This window comes from Staurois parvus, unplaced genomic scaffold, assembly GCF_062004578.1.
Source record: "Staurois parvus isolate SC_StPar_1 unplaced genomic scaffold, SC_StPar_1.0 ptg000362l, whole genome shotgun sequence".
In the NCBI taxonomy this organism is placed as follows: Eukaryota; Metazoa; Chordata; class Amphibia; order Anura; family Ranidae; genus Staurois; species Staurois parvus.
Genome location: NW_028318158.1, coordinates 3,283,348 through 3,306,052, shown reverse-complemented (window position 1 = coordinate 3,306,052; position 22,705 = coordinate 3,283,348). Strand labels below are relative to the sequence as shown.

The 22,705-nt window shown below is 40.9% G+C and overlaps 1 protein-coding gene across 3 annotated transcripts in view; it reads left to right on the top strand.

The window, feature by feature from the left end:
• The window catches only part of RAB3GAP2 (RAB3 GTPase activating non-catalytic protein subunit 2), a 107,344-nt gene that overhangs the window by 65,682 nt on the left and 18,957 nt on the right, over positions 1 to 22,705 (top strand). For 2 of the 3 annotated variants that reach the window (XM_089685030.1, XM_089685032.1), the window contains exons 19-28: positions 907 to 1,120; positions 2,828 to 2,925; positions 3,897 to 4,002; positions 5,865 to 6,025; positions 8,839 to 9,067; positions 9,783 to 9,953; positions 11,743 to 11,855; positions 14,291 to 14,357; positions 18,941 to 19,011; positions 19,163 to 19,198. In XM_089685030.1, the coding sequence (XP_089541156.1) occupies positions 907 to 1,120; positions 2,828 to 2,925; positions 3,897 to 4,002; positions 5,865 to 6,025; positions 8,839 to 9,067; positions 9,783 to 9,953; positions 11,743 to 11,855; positions 14,291 to 14,357; positions 18,941 to 19,011; positions 19,163 to 19,198 (1,266 nt within the window). The remainder of the gene's footprint in view (positions 1 to 906; positions 1,121 to 2,827; positions 2,926 to 3,896; positions 4,003 to 5,864; positions 6,026 to 8,838; positions 9,068 to 9,782; positions 9,954 to 11,742; positions 11,856 to 14,290; positions 14,358 to 18,940; positions 19,012 to 19,162; positions 19,199 to 22,705) is intronic. The other variant, XM_089685031.1, reaches the window with a different exon arrangement.

Sequence of the window (22,705 nt, the reverse complement as noted above, 5' to 3'; positions counted from 1 at the left end):
TCAGGGCAGGAGACCTGATTTTTCTCTGCTGCAGTTAAGTAACATATACATGTCTTGTCCCTCCCCTTACCTGTGACTGGACAGCAGTAGACTGATGAGCTAATCTTTGTCACTCTGCTCTATCCTTCTTGTGTGAGCTTTGTTGTGTAGTGGACTGTAAAAAGGCTGATACTAGGTCAGATTCAGAAACTTAATACTGCTTTCATTTTTAAAAGTACAGTTGCTGATGTATTAAATACAGAGCTGCATTTGTGTCTTTGACATCTGCCTGGAGTAAGGATTTAAAGGGTTCATTTTCTTTTTAATGAATTTAAAAAAAAATTCCATATGCTTTATACATTAAAATGATGTCCTCCATTTTTAAAAAAAGATGATCCTTAATATTGAAAGTGCTGCTACCCTGGGCTTCCTCTCTCCATCCTGCTTAGATGGCAGGATATCCTACTGCTGCATGTGCAGCCCCAGCACCACGTGAACAAGTGCGCAGCTACAAGAGTTCAGCTTGCCTAACCACGCATGCACAGTCTGCTCTCTTTCGCAGACAGGGGTGCCCACAATAGAAGCAGCTTCAAAAGTAAAGATCATTTTTTAAAACAGAGGACAGTATTTTAATGTACTCTCAAAGCTGTAATGCATATGGATTATTTTTTTAATGTCATTAAAAGTGAGCTAAACAGTGAGAGCCTCACTTTTTTACTTTTGTACTGTTCCATATTTTGATGACTATTTTTCGCTACAAAATTGTAGTCTCCCTCTTGGGGTAACGAGCATATAAAACAGTACAGTCCACAACCCTGCTAAATGAATTCTGAGATAAGACAACTACGTTTTTTTTTTTTTTCAGTTTTAGATATCCTGTCTTTATTACATATATCCTAGTAAGAGATCACTTTATTGGTTTTGCAGGAGTTGGCCCAGTTATTAAGACTGGAGGAAGGTGAATTGATAAGGCTTCAAACTATAATCAGAAACTACAGGCAGGAGCACACCAGGTCTGGCGTCCGCTTTGCAGAGGATGAGGATGGAATGCTTCCGGTCAAGACTTTCCTGGAGTACCTGGAGTGTGATCAAGACTTTATTTCTGTGAAGAAGCTCAGCGAAGAGGAATATATTGCTTTAGGTAAGCAGTTTCAGTTATTTTTTCATTTGTAAAATGTAACAAATTAAGTAACACTTTGAATTCAGCGGATCCTTTATATGTGACACAATGTAAGGGCTTATGTCAACGGGCTTTGGGCTTGTGTTTATTACATCAGTTTGATACACTTCTGTGATCATTCAGAAGTCATTGACACATGCATTTTACCTGCATTTGACTTGTTTCTGACCTGTATTTGGTCTACTTCAAGTGGGTTTTGCATTTCAGTGGGCTTACATAGGAATGTAAATCCTATCTGAAGCAATCAAAATCCCATTGACATAGGCTCTAATCCTGTACACAAGCCCCTAGTGAGCTCAGCACAGTCAGAAAAGTTTTAAATCAGAAGTGATTCGTTTTTATATTGACTCCCCCCACTTCGGTGGCTCCCTGCTACCAGTCTTTACCCATGACCAACAGCTGTCTTTGACAGCTCACCACTCAGCGACACATATGTGATGTGTGGTCGTAAAGGGGTTAAAAAGTCACAATGGACAAGCAGAAATGAAGTGGGCTAAAAAAAAACTGTACGGAAATGTTTAAAGTGGTAGTAAAGCCACTTTGTTAATGTTTACCTACAGGTAAGTCTATAATAAAGCTTACCTGTAGGTAAAATGAATATCTTCTAAACGTGCACTGTTAGGAGATATTCAGAGTTTTTTTTCAGCTGGCACGTGAAGGAATGGCATACCGGTGCCGTTCCGTCAGAGCACTGTGCCATGTCTCGAGACTTCCGTGCGCATGCGCGGGAGTGACATCATCACGGCTCAGCCAGCCAGATGGCCAGAGCTCACGAACCCAGAAGATGGAAATCTCTACAGCAGTGGCAGCGTGCTAGGACTTAATTTTAAGGAATTTTAAGGTAGGTTTTACATAATGCGCTAGTATGCGGTGCATACTAGCACATTATGCCTTTACCTTGCAGTGGATTTTTTTTTTTTTTGGATGCAGTTTGCTACCACTTTAAGTTTGACAGAAACATGGAGACTTCCATTGCCGACCTCCACTCTTATAAAAACACGATATGGACAAAAGTTTATGGACGTCTGACTATCATACCTATATGATCTTGTTGTACCCCATTCCATTATTGGGCATTAATATGAATTTACCTCTTCCCCCCGCCTTTGCAACTCTAACAGTCTTCAGCCTTCTGGAAACTGCCTTCTGGGAAGGCTCGCCACAAAATGTTGAAGTTTGGAGCATCTGGGGGAATTTGTTTTAATTTATCCCAAAGAACATTTGTGAAGTCAGGTACTGACGTTGGATGAGAAGACCTGGCTCTCTGTCAGCATTCCACTTTATTCCAGAGGCGTGTAGTAGGATTAAGGTCAGGGCTTTCTACAATTCATTCAAGTGCCTCCACATCAGACTGGTCAAACCGTGTCTTTAAAGAGCTAGCTTTGTGCACAAGGGCAAAGTTCTGATGGATCGGAAAAGGGCTTTCTCCAAACTGTGACCCCAAGGTTGGAAATGCACTATTGCCTAAAATGTCTCTGCATGTTGTAACGATAACAGGTCTTCTCAGTGGAGACTCCTGAAGTTGCTGAGAGGTTTGAAATGGTAAAGGGTCAGGCCAGCCAGTGAATGTGAGCAATGCCAGAGTGGTGATGTCAGCTGACTGTCTAGGAACTGTTCTAACAAACCTTTAAATGAAAGTCTTCAATGTTTCCTTTCTGCTCTGCATAGGAAGCTTCTTCTTCTGGAAGTGTCTACATGGGGAATGTTCAACCCAGGAAATGTGCCAGACGCTGGAGAGTGCAGGAATAAGCCCTCAGCTACTCCTGGTAGGGCACACTGTACGGTAATTAATGCTTATTGAGGCATGTAGTACAGGAGAGGATGATCCATGGGTACAGGCTAGAGGGTTGCTGAATGGTTATAAATGACTGTGGTATAGGCTGTTTGCTTGGGAGGTCAAGTCTAGTTTCTCATGAAACTCCGGTAGCAGCTTCAAATTTGCTAAGTATAGACTAGTATTTTGCTTTCAGTAGGGTACATAGTGCCAACATAGAGATTTCAAACTCTGTCACTAGCCCATTAAGGGCCTTTTAATTGCCCATTCACCCCACCTCAGTAAAGTATTCTCACCCATCCACACACCCTTGCTGTCACCCAGCTGCAGGAGTCCACGTTGAGTAAATTCTAATGTCAGAACTTGCCTGGGGGGAATGACATCGTTGGAAGCACTGTCACATGGGGGAGTCACATACTCCCCTATACCAAGAAGCATTGCGCCTTTAGAGTGATAGAGTGAGGGCTCTAATGGGAATGGGGAGTTAGTGAGGGAGTGCAGGTGGGTTAGTATCTTGGGCGGGGGACTGACAATGGGGAGGAACTGTCATTTTTTCCCCTGAATTAGAGACAGAAGGTCAAAAAGAGAGAAGAATCTGCTGTGTGGTCACTTTAAGAACCCAAAATGCCCTGTAACACCATTAAATAATGCTGCCTGTAAGTTACAAAATTTTATATGAATAGTAAAATTAAATAACAAACTAAAGAAATAAATTGAAGGCGAGGCACTTTGCCCTGCCACCTGCCCGTTGAACCATTGCTTTTACGCTGTTTCTTCCTTTTGCTGTTCTATTACTCTATAAATTCTGGTGACTGCACCACTCGCTGTCTCACAGGATTTCAGAGTGCTGATGTTGCAGTATAAATGGATTTTGATTAATGGACCATCCTTGAGTGCAGAATTGGTTTGTCCGTGAACATAGATTGTGCTGCAAAGTGATTTGAGTTGTTTGTTTTGTTTCAGTCCCTGCTCCTGAAAGTCTGGCTGTCAAAAGAGAGAGAGATGACAGAGAAACCACAATCCCTGTGCTGCCTGCATAGCATGCTTTCTCTGCTGAGTAACATGAAAGGTGGGTGCCTGGCTCTGTACTACACCTCTTTCCAGATGGTGTCAAATGTACTACTAACCCTGCTCATGTAATACAAACCAACGTGATGCTAAAGCAGATATTTGTGTTGGGGTGCAGCATGGAATATCCTGTTTTAGGAGGATATCTGGTGGGGACATATATTGGAACACACAGCTGACTTCCTGTTCAGTACTTTAGAAGAACAAACTGACCAGGTGTAATCTTTTTAAGTCCTTTCGCCTAATACAAGGCAAGAGGCTTCACAGCACAGTGATGTAAATGTCTCAGGTGCTCATTTAGCTGTCAGTGCTGGGCTTAGTATAGAAGTTTGTCGCTTTGCTTCTTAGAGCTGAACTCCTGGCAGATAGTATAAAACTCCAGCTAATGCAGATCATTTCTTTCAGATTAATTAAATCTGAAAATACTTATACGGCTAGTATAAGTACCTAAATCTGTCTTTATATAGGCTTCTATTATCCCCTGCACAGCAGCACTGGGAAAGGAAGAGACCGCACTAAATGTCCATCAGCCACTGTTGCATGCACCTGAGCTAACAGGAGAGTTATCAGTGTATGGCTGTCACTGTATTGTCCAGGCTGTAGGTGGGAAGGTGACATCAGTGTATCGTTTTTTTGTGCAGGCTCTTTTGAAAGCCCAATGTTTTTTTTTTCCTCCTTTCAATAAATTTTTATTGAAATATATTTTGTAAGATATACATGTGTTGCCACTAACAAATATACTGATAAGACCACAAAGTAAAAAACTTGTGAGTCAAGAGCGGTAGTACATCACATACATGGACTGTAACTAGTAACAAACATTTGTCATATTAAAGGTAAATTGATAGCATTTTAACATGGAGACCGTGTGAATAGCAAGAGAAAATCCATACACTTGTATCATGAACATAGGCATAGATAGATGAGATATTACTGTGAAAAACAGGAAAATACATAGGAACAGATCTTAATTCCCAGATCGTCCCTACAGAAGAGCCCAGAAAAAGGAAATAAAAGAAAAAGAGAAGTGGGGAAGGACATCTAGGATGCCCGAGCCTCAGGTTTTTTTTCAGCCTCTAAACACACCTCTATGTTTTTCTCTTGCATGTGGCCATGCAAACAGGGGCATTTACAGACCTATTAGAAGAGAGGCATGTTTAGAGGCTGAAAAGAAAACATCACTTGTGGTTTCGGGAGAGTAGATTTTGAGCATAAAAAACACTTGGCACACACCTAAATGTGTCTAAACGCTCGGTGCATTTGTTGCTTAAGCTTTCATTCCACTGGCATGAATGAATGTCCAAATGCTTGGCGTGCCTAAATACGTTTGCAAAGCATGGCTTTAGGTGCATTTTTTTAACTTGCTCTTTTTACCTGCCACAACAAAAGCGTCCAATGGAGGAAAAAAAAAATGTCCTGTGTGCATGAGGGCTAAAGCGGAACTAAAGGCAGATATACTCATCTATTCTCCAAATGTCCAACGCCTGCAAAGCCCCTCGCAGGCATCTTCTCCAGACTTCTTGGTCTTGATGTTTATCCCTCTTGATTGGCCAGTACGGGATGATGTCATTCCACATGCAGGAGCCATTCATCCTGGCACACTGACACTGTGCCCGAAATGAAAACCATGTACACTCCTCAGGAGATTGTGAATAGGCAGGTAAGTGTATTTTATTGCAGAAGTTGAATTTGTCTTCTGCAATTAAAGCCTGCCTATTCGCAGTTTTTAATTTTTTTTGCGTTTTAGTTCCACTTTAAGTAGTAAATCAAGGATGACGGCGCTAGGGTTTGCAACTTTAAAGAGATGTAAGCAATGGTTCCATATTTGTGTCATGACAGGTTCTCTTGTTTTTCTTCCTTCAGTGGCAATTGATGAGTCTTGGGACTTGCAGTCTGTCTCCCCCTGGTGGCAGCAGATGCGTACTGCATGTGTTCAGTCCTCGAGCAATGGAGCTGCTCTTCTGTCAGCTCATGTTGGGCATTCAGTTGCTGCTGGCATCACCAGTGCACTGGCTGAGAAGAAGGTAAGTGTGTAGCATGCCTACGTTTTTTCTGAGCAACATACTGCCTGTTATCGTACATATGCGTCATTTGGCAGCCAATGTTTGTGCTGAGAGCACGCTCACTAACCTTACACAGTCAAAGACCGCTCTCACTAACGAATGGTAGCCACGCGGGACCAGCGTACGATCATGTGATCACTGTGATAGCCAATCACAGTGGTCACATATTCCTTCCCATGCTTTCATAACCTTTTAAAGGGATGTTGGGGTGAGCAGGAAGGGGGTTAAGGTTATAATCATTTGTGTTTTTATACAGAGAACACCTTCCCCTTTAAGAAAATGTCAGTAATATAAAACACATTGCATATAAACAAGTACACTCACCTGTGTCCATGCTGCCTTTCTTTCTTATGGATCACTTTTCAGGCTGCCCCTGTGCAGCCAGTGACCTTGCTCCCATGCAAGAGATGTAACACATAACATCATGCACCTGTATACTCATCTGGGTTTTGTTTTTGTTTGTTTTTTTAAGGTCTTCCCTTGAGACCTCACAAGAATTTTTTCTTAACGTGAAATTTAGGAAACATTCCACATTAATAGTAATTTTAATTCAGTTTTTAAGTTTTTTTAAGGTGTATGATATTATCTACACCTTCCTTGTATTTATTTGTTGAGGAATTTGTGGCTGTTCTTGTAATAAGAGTACAATTTGCCAGGACATCGGGATAGGTATTTATTTTATGGATCCATTTCCTGTATTCTGAAATCTAGTTTTATTTATTTGTGTTTCTCCTAGAGCTCTTACTAGTCTTTATGTAATGATTATGTTTGTTATTTTCTGATGGTGTATGATGTTATCTTCCTTGTTGGACAATTTGGCCCCTTCTTTAAAAAAAAAAAAATGTACTATTAAAATTTGCCAGGACATTTGGATAATCAGTGAGTGGTATATTGTAAAACAGGCCTCTCACCTGCCCCTGCATGCCTCTCATATTAGAGCATGCAGTCAGTACAGCCACCGAGTCCTCATAGAGAAACCGAGCTTCTGAAATATTCATCTTAGAGGTCTGTTAACTGCCAGTCATATGATCGGCTCACACAGGAAAACATAGGGCACAGGAGAACCTTATTACAGCTTACTTTACATGAAATCATTTTTACATGCTTATTTGATCTTACTTTTTTCTATCTTGCTGATCTGATGGCAGCTTAACTTTAAGGCTGAAATTCAGGCAAACTGCTAAAAACACAAATTAAATTCATATATGGGAGCTTTTCTATCAAAGGATTTCTATGTCTGGCCATCCATTTCTGAGACTTGCACAGCTCTGCCTGGGGAGGAAACCTGATGTTTCTCTGCTGCAATTAAAGTTGAATTCCAGGCAAAACAATCATTTGATAAATAGGTAGAGCTTTGCATACTTGTCAAAAATCCAGAATTCTTGTAAACCTATTGTGTTCTTTTTTTTCAAACTATTGATGAATTGGTGGCCTTTCTTTTCTGAAGAGGCCCCTTCTTCCTGTGAAGGCAACTAATCACTGCTGTCCTCTTCCTGTCAACAAGAGTGATTGGTTACCTAACTGACCTATTGAAATAAAAGTTACATAGTGCTGACATTACCTTGTCTGTAATACATGGAGAGTAGCAGTATATGCAGCTTCTCCCTGCCTAGCACCATCCCCCGGCTTCATTACTCTGTCCCCGCTGCTGCTTTACTAACTTGGATCCTCAGCAGGGCAATCATACTACTTCAGAGATGAAGCTCCCCTGTCCCCACTTACCCCTCCTGCCACTCTTTATTCACCACTGACTGCCCTATCGAAGTGTACAGTGTTCTCTGCCAAGCAGCACATGATGTCTACAGCTCCCATCAAGGCAGCAGAGTAACGGAGCTATGACACTGCTTGCTGCCGCAATGACAAGGGAACAGAACGAGTAGTGTCCGATCAAGAGAGAAAAAGCAGTGCAGCAGCTGTGGAAGGGACAAACACTGTCAGATGGGGAGAGAACAAGCTCAATAGCTGTCTGATGGGGAGAGAACAAGCTCAATAGCTGTCAGATGGGGAGAGAACAAGCTCAATAGCTTTCTGATGGGGAGAGAACAAGCTCAATAGCTGTCAGATGGGGAGAGAACAAGCTCAATAGCTGTCAGATGGGGAGAGAACAAGCTCAATAGCTGTCAGATGGGGAGAGAACAAGCTCAATAGCTGCCAGATGGGGAGAGAACAAGCTCAATAGCTGCCAGATGGAGAGAGAACAAGCTCAATAGCTGTCAGATGGGGAGAGAACCAGCTCAATAGCAGGTGAGGGTGGCTTTGTGGGCTGTGACAAGGGAGGGTGGAAGGTGCCTTTTAAGATTGCACTGAAATGCACATAGGACACCCTGCCAGTTCCTCCTACCATCTGCCACTACAGGGACCTGAACTAAAGCCCTTGTGAAATTATGTGAATGGTTGGATGAGGAGGATTTAAAAGTTTTTGTAATGTGTCTGGAGTCCAGTTTTAAGTAACACAAATCTTGTCGCACCTCCCCACTGTGACCAGGCAGTGAAAATTGAAGCAGCAGACTGAGTACCAGATCTCCGTCATTCTGCTCTCTCCTTCCGGCAGCATACAACTTGCACTGCATGCCAACCGTTTAGCTCCCTGTACTGCTTTCTCTTGGTATACAGGGACTAAAAACGCATATCACAATGTATTATGATTGATCTAGCTGCAGTAATTTGTTTTTTTCATGTCTGCCTGGAGTTCAGCTTGGTATATTAGTCCTCACTAGTGGTGGATAGAGGTATTGCTGCATTGCAGTGACCACTTATATTATATTTTCTGTTAGTTTCCTAAATCTTTGCAGGAGGATGATGTGGAGTCAATGACGGATTCTTGGGAAGCTCTGTCTCTGGATACAGAATACTGGAAACTCTTACTGAAGCAGCTAGAAGACTGCCTTATCCTTCAAACACTGTTGCAATGTAAGGGGGTGAGGAAGACGGCGAGAATATCCTCCCTGCAGGTGGAGCCGCTTGGGAAACCGTCTGTCAAGAAGCTGCTAGAAGGCGGGAAAGGTGAGTGGGGCCAGTCCTTTCCAAGAGAAAGATGGCCATTGCCAATCCACTCCTTAAGACACTAATTGTTTGGCTAGTACACTAAAAAAGTGGGTTTAGTATAGCTGGCCATGATTGGATCAAATTTCTACCATTTCCTGCTTAATCTGGCAAAATTCAATCCATGGATGGTTCTTTGGCTTCACCCCCGGCTCGACAGACTTTGATCTGAAGATCAGAGTAGCCAGGCAAAATATTATTGGCTGAACAGTCACTGTAGCCAGTCAGCTGCAGTCACTGCTCAGGTACTCTGACAGCCGTAGACACCAGTGATCACAATATAGTAGCTACAGCGTCAATTTGTCCATGCACGCTGTTTAGTGTGGATGGAGGAATCTGTTCGATTTCATTCATTTAGAATGCAGACTGAATAAAAGAAATCTATGCATGCATGGCCAGCTTAAGGTTTAAGTCCCCGACCAGAACATGTATGTGTATCTGTAAAGTCGGTCATCCATATATGTACACATGTTCCAGGTAAGGGAACAGACAAAGTAAATATCACTTTGGGTGATGTTGGTGCAAATTTTAGGTGGGCAAATTCACTCATTATGCTTCTAAAATATTGTGAGCTTCACAACAGATAAAGATATCCCTGTTTCCCTTACTCCAAAATGAAAATGATTCCAAAATGCAGAATGCACACTAGTAATCTCTTTGCTGTTTTTGGTTCCAGGTGGTGTTGCAGATAGTATGGCTAAGTGGGTGTTTAAACAAGACATCAGTCCCGATCTGTTGAAGGTGGCCCGGGAAAAGAGAGACTCACACAGTGTACAGGAGTCGGGAGAAGTGAGCCCAGTAGTTGCCATCTTGGAGACTTCTGGAGAAAATGCCAGTGATGGGCAAGGTGACCAAACTTTGTTCAGCTCTTCCACACAACCAGCCTGCCCATGTGGTCACAGTAGACAGAGCTGCTCTTATTCTTGCTGTGCTTTCTATTGGTCTATTCTTTATAACGAACGAATCCTGAAAAAAGCTTTTTTCTTTTCTGTTCATTAAAGGACAAAGTTAAAATTTATAGCGTTTGACCACTGGGTTATAGTGCCAGCTGCAGGAATAGTACACTTGGTACAAACACAAAAAGCAGTCTAGGGGTGGCCCCTGTTGCTGGCCAATCCACCATCTGCTAGCACAGCCTCAGTTTTTTGTTGAGCGCCAAGCAGTTAGAACCTAAGAACCTGTACTGGCATACTTTTTTTCCATATTTTCCCTTTTGGCATTTTTTTTCTTTGTGAACATTTGTGATTTACTTCAGTTGACAGACAGCTGGGTGACAAGATGGACACCTATACATTCTTGAAATCACCCCAGAATGGCCATCGAGTGCATGCAGTTCTTGCCAGCACAGGTTCAGCTGCCATTGCTCTGTTTTCACCATGCAGAAGCATGTAAAGGGGCTCATATGACCACCCAGTCCTGACTACCCAGTCACAGCGTCCCTATACTTGTAGGCGGCACCCTGGTTTCAACCACAGGTAATCTGTCATCCTCCTGGAGAGTCGGACTACATTTAAGGCAGTGGACTTTTCAGGAGATACTCCATAATTTTTCTCCGTTATTACTTATAAGTAAGCTTTAATGAATCCTAGAAAAAAAAAAAAAAAACTTTTTTTTTAATGTAATTTAAAGTGTTACTAAACCCCTGCATTCACTATCTGGTTTCCCTCACTACACAAAACATGGAAATGCAATTATTTTAGTAACTATAAACTGCTAAATACCTTTTCTCATCAGCAGTTAGAGCAGTCTTGTGCCTTTTATCAGTGTCCAGCAGAGCACTGGTTAAAGCTTGTAGGAGGAGTTGCTTTCTGCTCTAGGAGGATGCAGAACCCCTGACCTCGGTCTGGAGAGCACTGATTGGCCCTGTGCTGATCACATGCACTCACCCAAGAAAAAAAAAAAAAAAACCTCTCTAGCAATACACACCAAACTGAGCATGTGCAGAGTGACTCCACACGATATGTCTTATCAGGAGATAAGAGAGAGACACTGGAAGAAGGGGAGGATCAGAGAAATCAGAATCAAAAAGCCTTTTTACACAATGCAGAGGATTAAACCCTTGGGTTCCACAATGAGTATAACAAGCATGCTTTACTGCCTATACAGACTGATTGTACTGTTGTGGGTTTATTAACACTTAGAAAATGTTTAAAAAATTACAATGTTGTGAAGTAAACAAAGCTTGGCATTTTAAGTATGTGGTGGTACATTAAAAAGTCATGTTAACAACAGCTGCAAGGAATAGGTGTGGCTTGAAGAATGTATAAGATCAGGCACTGGCCATGGCAGCTGATTGATTTGTTTTATAATACGTGATCAGGCCCGCACAGTAAAACGCAGGATTTCAGCACATCCCCCTCTTCATTTTTTCTTTGAGGTGTAATGTAGTGACACTTAATTCATATCTTCAAACACCAATGCAATGCATTTTGGTGACATGCGGTGCCATTCACTGCGCTGCAGAAAAATCCCCCATATGTGTGTTTTTTGCACCACAGTGTGAACAGGTCACCTAGAAATCAATCATTTTCTTTGTGCCCTTGGATGACTGGTGTTTATCCAGTGTGGAAAAATGGCAGTTACCGCACATAGTGTGTACACAATGATTTAAAACTGATTTGTTTCCTTTTTTTCAGTGTTAGAAGTGCTGAGTTTGGTCTACCAGCATTTTCCATGTAGCCTTGATTTAGACGTGTTACATGCTCACTGCTGCTGGGAGTACGTGGTGCAGTGGAACAAGGATCCAGAGGTAAAAACCTGTGTGCTAAATGTAAATCATGGAAATGTGTCCCGGCATCTGTTGTGTTGGAATATCTAGGCTGTCTGTATCAGCCACATCATGGGAACTGTGCAGCGTCTTTGTAAATGAGTATTGCAGTTTGAGAGGGGACTTAGCATAAGATACTCCATAATTGACTGCATGTACTCTGCTGTGTCATATTGTCAGCAGGCAGAGGCCTAGACAGGGGCAGGTGCCTATGGCACAGCGATGACAAGGGGCTGCAGGATGATATTGTGCAACATAACAGTCAAACAAATGTTAAATCTTTGCATGTAGTTAATTATTACAGTTTATTATGCTAAATAAATCTGAACTCCAGTCACAGATTAAAAAACACAATTTAAAGCTGTATTAAAATGCACCATGTAGTGCAGATGGATTTGTGATTTTTTTTTCCTGAAATATTTCCATGTATTCTTTTTATAAGAATTAGCTATTGACAAGCAGTGTAACTGCAGAGTAAAATTACAAGCAGAGATTTGTGAGAGGTATGTGGGAAAACATGCTCCACCCTTTAATAATACCCACTACATGGTCTATATATGTGACATTACTGTGGATGAGGTTGGTGGTTGTACTGTTCTTCCAGCAGGGAGAGCCAATCCAGCTTTACTGCATTCTACTATGCTGCCAGTCGTACACCATGATCCTGTGACAGCAAGAGTAGAGTGTTGACTTCATCAGTGTGCTTCTATTTCTTCACTGTCCAATCAGCAGGCAAGGAGGGAATGAGTCCTTGACTAAACTTTATTTTTAAACAATCTGACTGCGTTGTCTGGTTGGTAAAACTGGCTTTCAAGAATGATTTGTCCTTTGACAGGTAAACAGTGCTCATGTGTATGTATATATGTAAAGCTGAAGTTTAATTTGCTTATAGTTTGCCTTCCTTGTCCCCCTCCCCCTTAAGGGCCAGTTCACACCATAGAAATGCAGTCCAGATGCGTTTCTGCATGTGCATTTTTTACGCATTTTTTGATGCTTTCCGAATCATTTTTTCCCCTCTTTTTCTTCAATTTAAATAGGGACATGTGCGTTTTTCTGCGTTCTGGTGTGTTTTTTATGCGGTTTACTGCGTTCCAGTACAGTTTTGTGCAGGAAAAATGCAGCCTGTTTAATTTTTTTTTTTCTGCAACTGGAACACACTGGAACTGCAAGCACTGATGTGAACTATGACATTGACAACCATATAACCTACTTTCTGTGCATTTTGAATGCCGAAAAAAATCACACTGTAATGCATGTAGTATGAACTGGCCCTGAATCAACATACTAATGAAAAGTTTAAAGAAAACCTTTTCTTTGTTGTTATGTACCATATTTTGACCTTAGCTCCAATGATGTAGTCCCTGGGTCCCTGTGCTTCTCTGTGCAGAGTAGGCAGATCATGACTGGTAGAAGAGGCCAGCGGGGTGCTGTACTTTGCTTTCTGACAACATCACAGCTTCCAGCCTCAGTACTCCTCCCAAGAGCCAGTGGAAACAAAAACAAGACCTCCTGCGCTCTATGACCCAGAGCAAGGGTGGATGGATGGAAATGGAACTTGTAGAAATTCCCCACCAATGCATGCGGTTCTAAACAAGGCTGGGGAAGCCCGACCAGTACTGTAAGTGAAACAAAAAGAAAGCGCACCAACCTTGCGCATTACCTCAGTAAAATGTGATTTTATTGAATTTAAAAATATACCCACAAACAGAGAAGTATAACAAGCGTATAAGAGCCTCAACAAAACTTTAGGAGTGTGAGACCACCGCGAGTCTTATCATGAGGGAAGACTCAAAGTCAGACTGACGCGTTTTGAAGGGAGTCCCTTCTTCATCAGAGCTCAATGAAGAAGGGACTCCCTTCCAAAGTGAGTATATTTTTTATTCACTTTCTTTAAATGCACTTTCTTTTTGTTTCACTTAGTCCTCCCAAGAGCCCTCAATCCTGATACAAGCATTGGGCTGGCTCTTGGGAATGTTTTGAAAATGTTAGAATGCCTTAATGGGTGGATGTCCGTCTGAAAGAGTGAACATTTCTAGGCTAGCTGCAATTACTTGAAGACTGCCCTATGTAATGAACACATGTGATACTGAACCTCCATGATTGATAGAAATGAAAACCAATGAATGAAAATGTTGAGCCAAGCATATTCAGTCTGGGATGGAAAGAGTGCCCTCCTAGCTTTCTGTTGCACACTGAGAGGCTCCTTTGACAGGAGAACCTGTCAATCCTTTGACAGGTAAAGCAACTCACATATATGCATATTGTCTGTGTATGTAGCTGTTTGGCTGGAGTTCAGTTTTAAATGGGGTGTGGGTGGCAGTGTTTAGAAGGGAGGGATCTATAGTACAAACTCTTTGTCCAGGGTGCAGATGGCCCACTTTATGTATATGTTTTATGGGTGCATTCTCTTTCTGCAGGAAGCTCAGTTTCTGCTCCAGTCTGTGGACCATTTGAAGAGAATTGGCAATGCACATGTCCAGTTTGGTATGTAAATATACAAAACCCCTCAGTTAGGAGTGACTGAATAGTTATTCTAGTATTTATTTACACAAATAATATTGTAATCATCTAACAGAATGCCCAAGACAGCAAACAAATGCAATTCTGTGATGAAGTGTATGTAAGCCCTAACAGTGAACTTATCTTAGCTGGTCCTTTTTAGTCTGTTAAAAAAAACCATCAAAAGTGTTTTGTTATACGTGCAAAAAAATATCTGTTGATTCTGCCAGAAAATGTGAGCTGATAACTTTCTGTGCTTTCTACCTGTGCTGACTGTTATCAGTTACTTTGTTTCCAGCTATACCTGTTGACTACACAACCCCTCCTCTGGAAAAGAGGATTGGGGGAAGCTTCTGTAGTCTTGTTCGGTTTCTGTTCTCATTATACTGTACAGTGAGTGAGTGTTGTCACCCGAGGATAGAAATTGTGTTACTGGCAGGATCACCAGATGAAAATAAAGGGAAAAGCCTGAGAAAAAAAACGAATGCAGCCACAATATTTACAGACTGGTAAGCAGCATTATATTACACTTTTGTTCTTGGGTTTAGTTACACTTTAATGAAGGCATTAAGGTGTATGTAAACGCAAACAATACATTTCTCTTATTCGCTCCCATTTTTTGGGTTAAACATTCCCTTAAAAGCAGTTTATATATCTGTTCAACAAGTGCAAAATAAGAAATCTAGCTGGTTATCCAGCCGAAAATGGAATAAGCTGAACTTCCTGTGCTCACTGCCTCTGGACTGTTATCGGTTTGTATTGTTCCTGGCTCTTTCCACGAATGTTCCATTACGTTTTGGGGCTGTATTTGATATGTGCAAAGAGAGATCACACAAATACTTTTAAGTATAACATTTAATAAAAGTAATGACAAATATTATTAGAAAATATAATAAGAGTACTTAACTAAAGATGCTGTTTCACCACAGAATCCCCCCACTTTCACACAGCGTGACACACAGGTGATCACAGATACATGCATGATAGCAAGCTCTGAAGATGGGACTAAGATCTTACTAGTTTTGGCTGTGGTAATATAGAACTTGAATGTAAGGAAATGGTCAACCCCTACTGCAAGCAAAATGACCTTCTAAGGAAATGGCACAGTCCTGAAAGGAGAGTGGGCTGACTTGTCATTATAGTCACATTCCTTTGGTATGAGTCATTTAAGGTAATCATACTTTGTCCTTGTATAGCCCCTTAACCAAAGCTTGGAGACGTTAGTGGGCCACAATATTAATAAGGAAATATGTAATACGCAATGTCCCCATCAATGGACTACAAAACACCTCTTCCTGATATGGAGAAGAGGAGGAGGTGTTATGTAGTCCTAACAACCCTCCTGTCTTAGAGGGCAATGCTGCTCAGTAGGGTTGTCGCCCTAGGGGAAGAAGTGTGTTAATTACATGATTACCGGATTAAAATAAAGGGAAAATGTGTGAAAAAATGAAAACTAACACAGCCACCACATCTAATGACAGGTAAGCTGCAATACTATTAATTTTTGTTATTGTGTAATGAAATAATCCTTCCATGTCGTATTTCATTAAGACTGCATCTTAATCAGATAAAAATGTAATTGTCCCAATTAATATCAGAAATGTCCTGTTTAATTTCTATCATATCCTTGACACTTATTTCAAGTTCAAGTTCTGTGCTTCCTCCTCTTCTCCCTCACACAGTCAAAGATACGTTCCATGTTTGTCATTGTAATTACCTTTTTTTTTTTCCTTATAATGGTACGGCCCACCACTACCGGATTCTTTGCCTAGGCAATGATGATGTAGTTTGCAGCCTTACAAACATTGTTTCAGTAAGGTAGGAAGTATTGTACTATTTTCATCCTGGGCTAGATTGAAGTATTTAGGGTCTCAGAAGGGAGACTGTACATGCGTGTGATCCCATGGCCCTGAAAATTGGGATGCAATAGCTTGCTCCTGATTGGTGGTGAGCTTGGGCTCAATCCTAACCTGGAAGGCAGCTTTCAGTACCAGGCCAGTGAGCTTTGGGTGGAGGATTCCCCGCCTTGCAGCTGCACACGCACCAAGGGGTAGGGATGCTTGTGACCAATAATGACTGAACCCAGGCTCATCCCTACTTCTGATGAGAGGAGATTGAACATGGAAGCGTGGAAGAAGAGCGGTACAAAGAGAACTTTAGCTGCAAGGAAGACAGTGATGGACTCCATGCATTATTTTTGCATGTATCATACAGGGACACTTATTAAAGAGGCTTCATTTAGCTTTGCATAGGTAGGGGGGAAATCTTCTTTAACCACTTTAATACCGGACACTTATACCCCCTTCCTGCCCAGGCCAATTTTCAGCTTTCAGCGCTGTCTCACTTTGAATGACAATTGCGCGGTCATGCAACACTGTACCCATATGAACTTTTTATCATTGTTTTCACACAAATAGAGATTTCTTTTGGTGGTATTTAATCACCACTGAGTTTTTTATTTTTTGCTAAGTAACACAAAAAACATTTTGAAAAAACACTTTTCTTCATTTCTGCTATAAAATTTTGCAAATAAATAAAATTTCTGCATGAATTTAAGTCAAAATGTGTTCTGCTACATTTCTCTAGTGAAGATAATAATAATAATAATTAAATTTTTTTTATCAAATGTTTTTATTATTTTTTATTAAATTTTTTTTTTTTTTTTTACTATTTTTCAGCACACTGTGATCAAAGCAATACAATGTTACCTTTAACATTGAACGACTCTGGGCAAGTGATCAGGATTTTTTTTTTTTAACACATTATGATTGCTAATACCAATGTATTTCATTGATATTTGCAACCGTTACTGAATGAAACTGATTCATTCAGCCTTTTGTTGTGATTAGCTGTGATTGGGCAAAGCTGATCACATGATACAGATGAGCTGTGATTGGCCCGGTCTCTATCATGTGACTGCCTTGACCAGTCACAGTTAACAGCATAATTGTATACAATGGATGGCATGACGGGAAGCCATCCATTGTATACAATTGATGTGATCTGCTGTGATTGGTCATAGCGGTCACATGACACTGGCAATGGGCCGGTGTAGTGATATGTCATCAGCTGTGACAGATCGCGCCGCTGTGTGGCCACCTGAGCGGCTCGTTTTGACAGGACGTCATATGATGCCCAGTCACAACAGCGAGTGTACCACCAGGCTGTCAATCTGCTAAGGGGCCGGACAGGAATGTGTTAAAGTGGTTGTTAATCTCAGACATAAAATATGAACAAAGCTTATCCCTCTGTAGTGTGTACTTGTCTCTATTAAGAGCATTAACCACTTCAAGTCCGGACACTTTCACCCCCTTCCTGTCCAGGCCAATTTTCAGCTTTCAGTGCTATCACACTTTGAATGACAATTGCACGGTCATGCAACACTGTACCCCTATGAATTTTTTAGCATTTTTTGAGACCGATAAAGCTTTATTTTGGTGGCATTTATTCACCACTGGGATTTTTATTTTTTTTGCTATTTAAATGAAAAAGTCCTAATATTTTGAAAAAAGTGTTTTTCTTATAAAATTTTGCAAATAATCTTTCTTCATAAATCTTGGCCAAAATTGATTCAGTTCTTTTTAGAAAAAAATAATAACCCAAATTAGTTTATAACCAAAACTTATAATTTTTTAAAAAAGTTTACATTTTTATTTTATATTTTTATATTATTTATGTTTTGTTTTTTTTATATACTGTCACCCAAGCAGTACAGTGTCACCATGGAGTCACTGTAATACTTGTGGGGGGTTATGAAGATTTTTTTTTTTTTTACACTGATTGCTTTTACACCCATAAATGTTGTAAACGCAATCATTTCTCCTTGTCTCTGGCTGCATTCTTGCAGCCATTGAGAAATACTGTGTGAGCTGTGATTGGTCACAGCTTGTCACAAGTTACAAGGCTGTTGTGAATAGCCATGTACCATTTGACCTTTGTGATCATTCACAGATTTCACACGTAGTAAGCAATGATGTCAGAAGTGACATCTTACTTACTACTCTTCATGTGATCACTGATTGGCCAATCAGTGATCACATTATCGGGACCTTGCACAGAGGTCCCGTACAACGATTGGTGTTCCACGGTGTCTGGAGGGCCACCCGCCCCTGCACTGCCACCGTCCGGCCGTTTATATACAACGGCTGGACGTGAAGTGTTTAAGTGTCATTACTGTCCACTGCTTCATTCCTCTGCTATCAGCATGAATCAGTTCTAATAAGTTTTCCTGACACCAAGAGAAATATAATGACAGGGGAGGAACCTCCAGCAGATTGACAGTCGCAGCTGTGTTGCTGTGAGCTATGTGGAGGGGGGTATCTCTTCCCTCCAGGCAGCTCTCAGAACTCTCCTCATTGAGCTCTGCAGAGTGTAACTTTAGCTATCCGCCCCTTTTTCTGAACTCTGACCAACTCTATAAATTCAGCACTTTGAATGGATGTAGAGACTACTGTACTGGGTATATTTAAGGGTTTACAGCCACTTTAAGTATAAATTAGGGAATAGAAAACATAATTGTTATAAAATAAATAATAGCCGCTGATATTGGTATGTCTGTGTAATTCTAGGGCTGTCTCTGATGATGTGGAGCACGTTCATTATAAAACGTTTTTCATCAGCTGCATATCTCATAGATAAGGTGAGTTAGCATTGTCAGATCTGCATTATGCTATACTGATTATCAGTGCAGTTCACATAATATTCTGCATAGAGTAAAATTCTAAAAAAATTCTGTGTGTGTTCTCCTGCAGATTCAACATAAAGCGTGTAACATTTGTCTCCTTTTTTAGGTTGGGAAAGCTCCAAAGGACCGTCTGTGCAGGAGGGTACGTCCTGATTATTGATAAAGGAATGATGTAATAGTGTACAATGCAGTATCGCTTGCAAGAACGGTTGATCTGCAGATATAAAAGGCACAAATCAGGGCAACTCTGCATTTATCACTACATCATTATATATATATATATATATATATATATATATATATATATATATATATATATATATATATATATATATATACATACACACTGTGTGTGTGAATGTATATATATATATATATATATATAGTGTCATTATACAGTGCATCCAGAAAGTATTCACAGTGCTTAACTTTTGCCACATTTTGTTATGTTACAGCCTTATTCTAAAATGGATTAAATTAATTTTTTTCCTCAACATTCTACAAACAATACCCCATAATGACAACATGAAAGAAGTTTGTTTTGAAATCTTTGCAATTTATTAAAAATAAAAAACGAATAAAAACCCATGTACATACAGTTGTTTTTTCAAAATAATAGCAGTCAGACATCACTAACCTGATCAGTCACTGTTTTTGGTAGAAATGATATTTCTACATGACAAATAATTTACTAGCAGGTGTAGTAGAGTAATAGAAATCCAACAGACCCAACAGTCATGACATGCATGCTGCTGATTCTGTGTAATTGAATCACTAATTGAAAGGGGCGTGTTCAAAATAATAGCAGTGTGGAGTTCTATTAGTGAGGTCATTCATTCTTTGAAAAACAGGTGGTAATTATTGCCCTTATTTAAGGAAGGAAGGCAGCAAATGTTGGACATGCTGGTTACAGTGCATTTCTCTCTGAAATTCTGAGGAAAATGGGTCGTTCCAGACATTGTTCAGAAGAACAGCGTACCTTGATTAAAAAGTTGATTGGAGAGGGGAAAACATATAAAGAAGTGCAGAAAATGATAGGCTGCTCAGCTAAAATGATCGCAAATGCTTTAAAATGGCAACCAAAACCTGAAAGACGTGGAAGAAAGCGAAAAACTACCATTCGAATGGATAGAAGAATAGCCAAAATGGCAAGGACTCAGCCAACAATCAGCTCCAGGAAGATCAAAGAAGGTCTAAAGTTCCCTGTGAGTACTGTTACAATTAGAAGACGCCTATGTGAAGCCAAGCTATCTGCAAGAAGCCCCCGCAAAGTCCCACTGTTGAAAAAAAGATGTGCTGAAGAGGTTACAATTTGCCAAAGAGCACATTGACTGGCCTAAAGAGAAATGGCGCAACATTTTGTGGACTGATGAAAGTAAGATTGTTCTTTTTGGGTCTAGTGGCCGGAGACAGTTTGTCAGACGACCCCCAAACACTGAATTCAAGCCACAGTACACTGTGAAGACAGTGAAGCATGGTTGCGCAAGCATCATGATATGGGGATGTTTCTCATACTACGGTGTTGGGCCTATTTATCGCATACCAGGGATCATGGATCAGTTTGAATACATCAGAATACTTGAAGAGGTCATGCTGCCTTATGCTGAAGAGGAAATGCCCTTGAAATGGGTGTTCCAACAAGACAACGACCGCAAACACACCAGTAAACGTGCAACGTCTTGGTTCCAGACCAACAAGATTGATGTTATGGAGTGGCCAGCCCAATCCCCGGATCTTAATCCAATAGAAAACTTGTGGGGTGACATAAAAAATGCAGTTTCTGAGGCAAAACCAAGAAATAGAGAAGGACTGTGGAATGTAGTCCAATCATCCTGGGCTGGAATACCTGTTCACAGGTGCCAGAAGTTGGTTGACTCCATGCAACACAGATGTACAGCAGTTCTCAGAAACAGTGCGACTACAACTAAATATTCATTAAGTGATTCAAAGGAAAGCAAAATCTTCAAACATTTTTCAGTTTAGATAGTGAATGTTTGAGTTTGTAAAGAAGAATACAAACACTGCTATTTTTTTGAACAGTCTAATGTTCACTTTTCTTCAATTTTTTTAGAGGAACAACAAAAATTTTATATATTTTTCTTCATGTTTTGATTTGGAATAGAATGTGTAGTGTTCCCAATGCATTTGTGTGTATGGAAATAAAAGCTATTAGAAGGATTATGAGCTTTATTCACTTTTTTCAACTCGATGCTATTATTTTAAACACAACTGTAAGTATTCACAGCCTTTGCTCAATACTTTGCTGAAGCACCTTTAGCACCAATTACAGCTGCAAGTAGTTTTGAGTATGATGCTGCAAGCTTGGCAAACCTATTTTTGGGCAATTTCTCCCATTCTTTGCAGTACCTCTCAAGCTCCATCAGGTTGGATCGGGAGCGTCGGTTCACAGCCATTTTCAGATCTCTCCAGAGATGTTCAATCAGGTTCAAGTCTGGGATCTGGCTGGGCCACTCCAGGACATTCACAGAGTTGGCCTGTAGCCACTCCTTTGTTATGTGGGCTGTGTGCTTAGGGTCGTTGTCCTGTTGAAAGATGAACCATCACCCCAGTCTAAGGTCCAGAGCGCTCTGGAATAGGTTTTCATCAAGGATGTCTCTGTACATTGCTGCATATATCTTTCCTTCGATCCTGACTAGTCTACCAGTTCCTGCCGCTGAAAAACATCCCCACAGCATGACGCTGCCACCACCATGCTTCACTGTAGGGATGGTATTGGCCAGGTGGTGAGCGGTGCCTGGTTTGCTCCAGACATGACGCTTGGTATTCAGGCCAAAAAGTTCAATCTTTGTTTTATCAGACTAGAGAGTTTTGTTTCTCATGGTCTGAGAGTCCCTCAGGTGCCTTTTGGCAAACTCCAGGCAGGCTGCCATTTGCCTTTTACTGAGGAGTGGTTCCTTCTGGCCACTCTACCATACAGGCCTGATTGGTGGAGTGCTGCAGAGATGGTTGTTCTTCTGGAAGGTTCTCCTCTCTACACAGAGAAACGCTGGAGATCTTTCAAAATGACCATTGGGTGCTTGGTTACCTCCCTGGCTAAGGCCCTTCTCTCTTGATCGCTCATTTTGGCTGGGCAACCTGCTCTAGGAAGATTCCTAGTGGTTCCAAACGTCTTCCATCTACAGATGATGGAGGCCACTGTGCTCGTTGGGACCTTCAGAAATTTTTATGTACCCCTCCCCAGATCTGTGCCTTGATACAATCCTGTCTCGGAGGTCTGCGGACAATTCCTCGGATTTCATGGCTTGGTTTGTGCTCTGACATGCACTGTGAAAAGCTGTGAATACTTATGTACATGTGTTTTTTTTTATTTTTAATAAATTGCAAAGATTTCGAAACGAACTTCTTTCACGTTGTCATTATGGGGCAGTTTGTAGAATGTTGAGTAAAAAAATTAATTTAATCCATTTTTGAATAAGGCTGTAATATGACAAAATGTTGCAAAAGTTAAGCGCTGTTAATACTTTTATGTGTGCATGCGTGTGTGTTTTTCAAGCAAGGGATTTAAGGAAAATGTCCCTGCATCAGCATCTTGCAGTTCCTGTACAGCAGAGCCTGCACAGCCAGTGATTACTTACAATGAAACACAGTGTGTCCAACAGCAATCACCGCTGGCTGTACACTGTCAAAA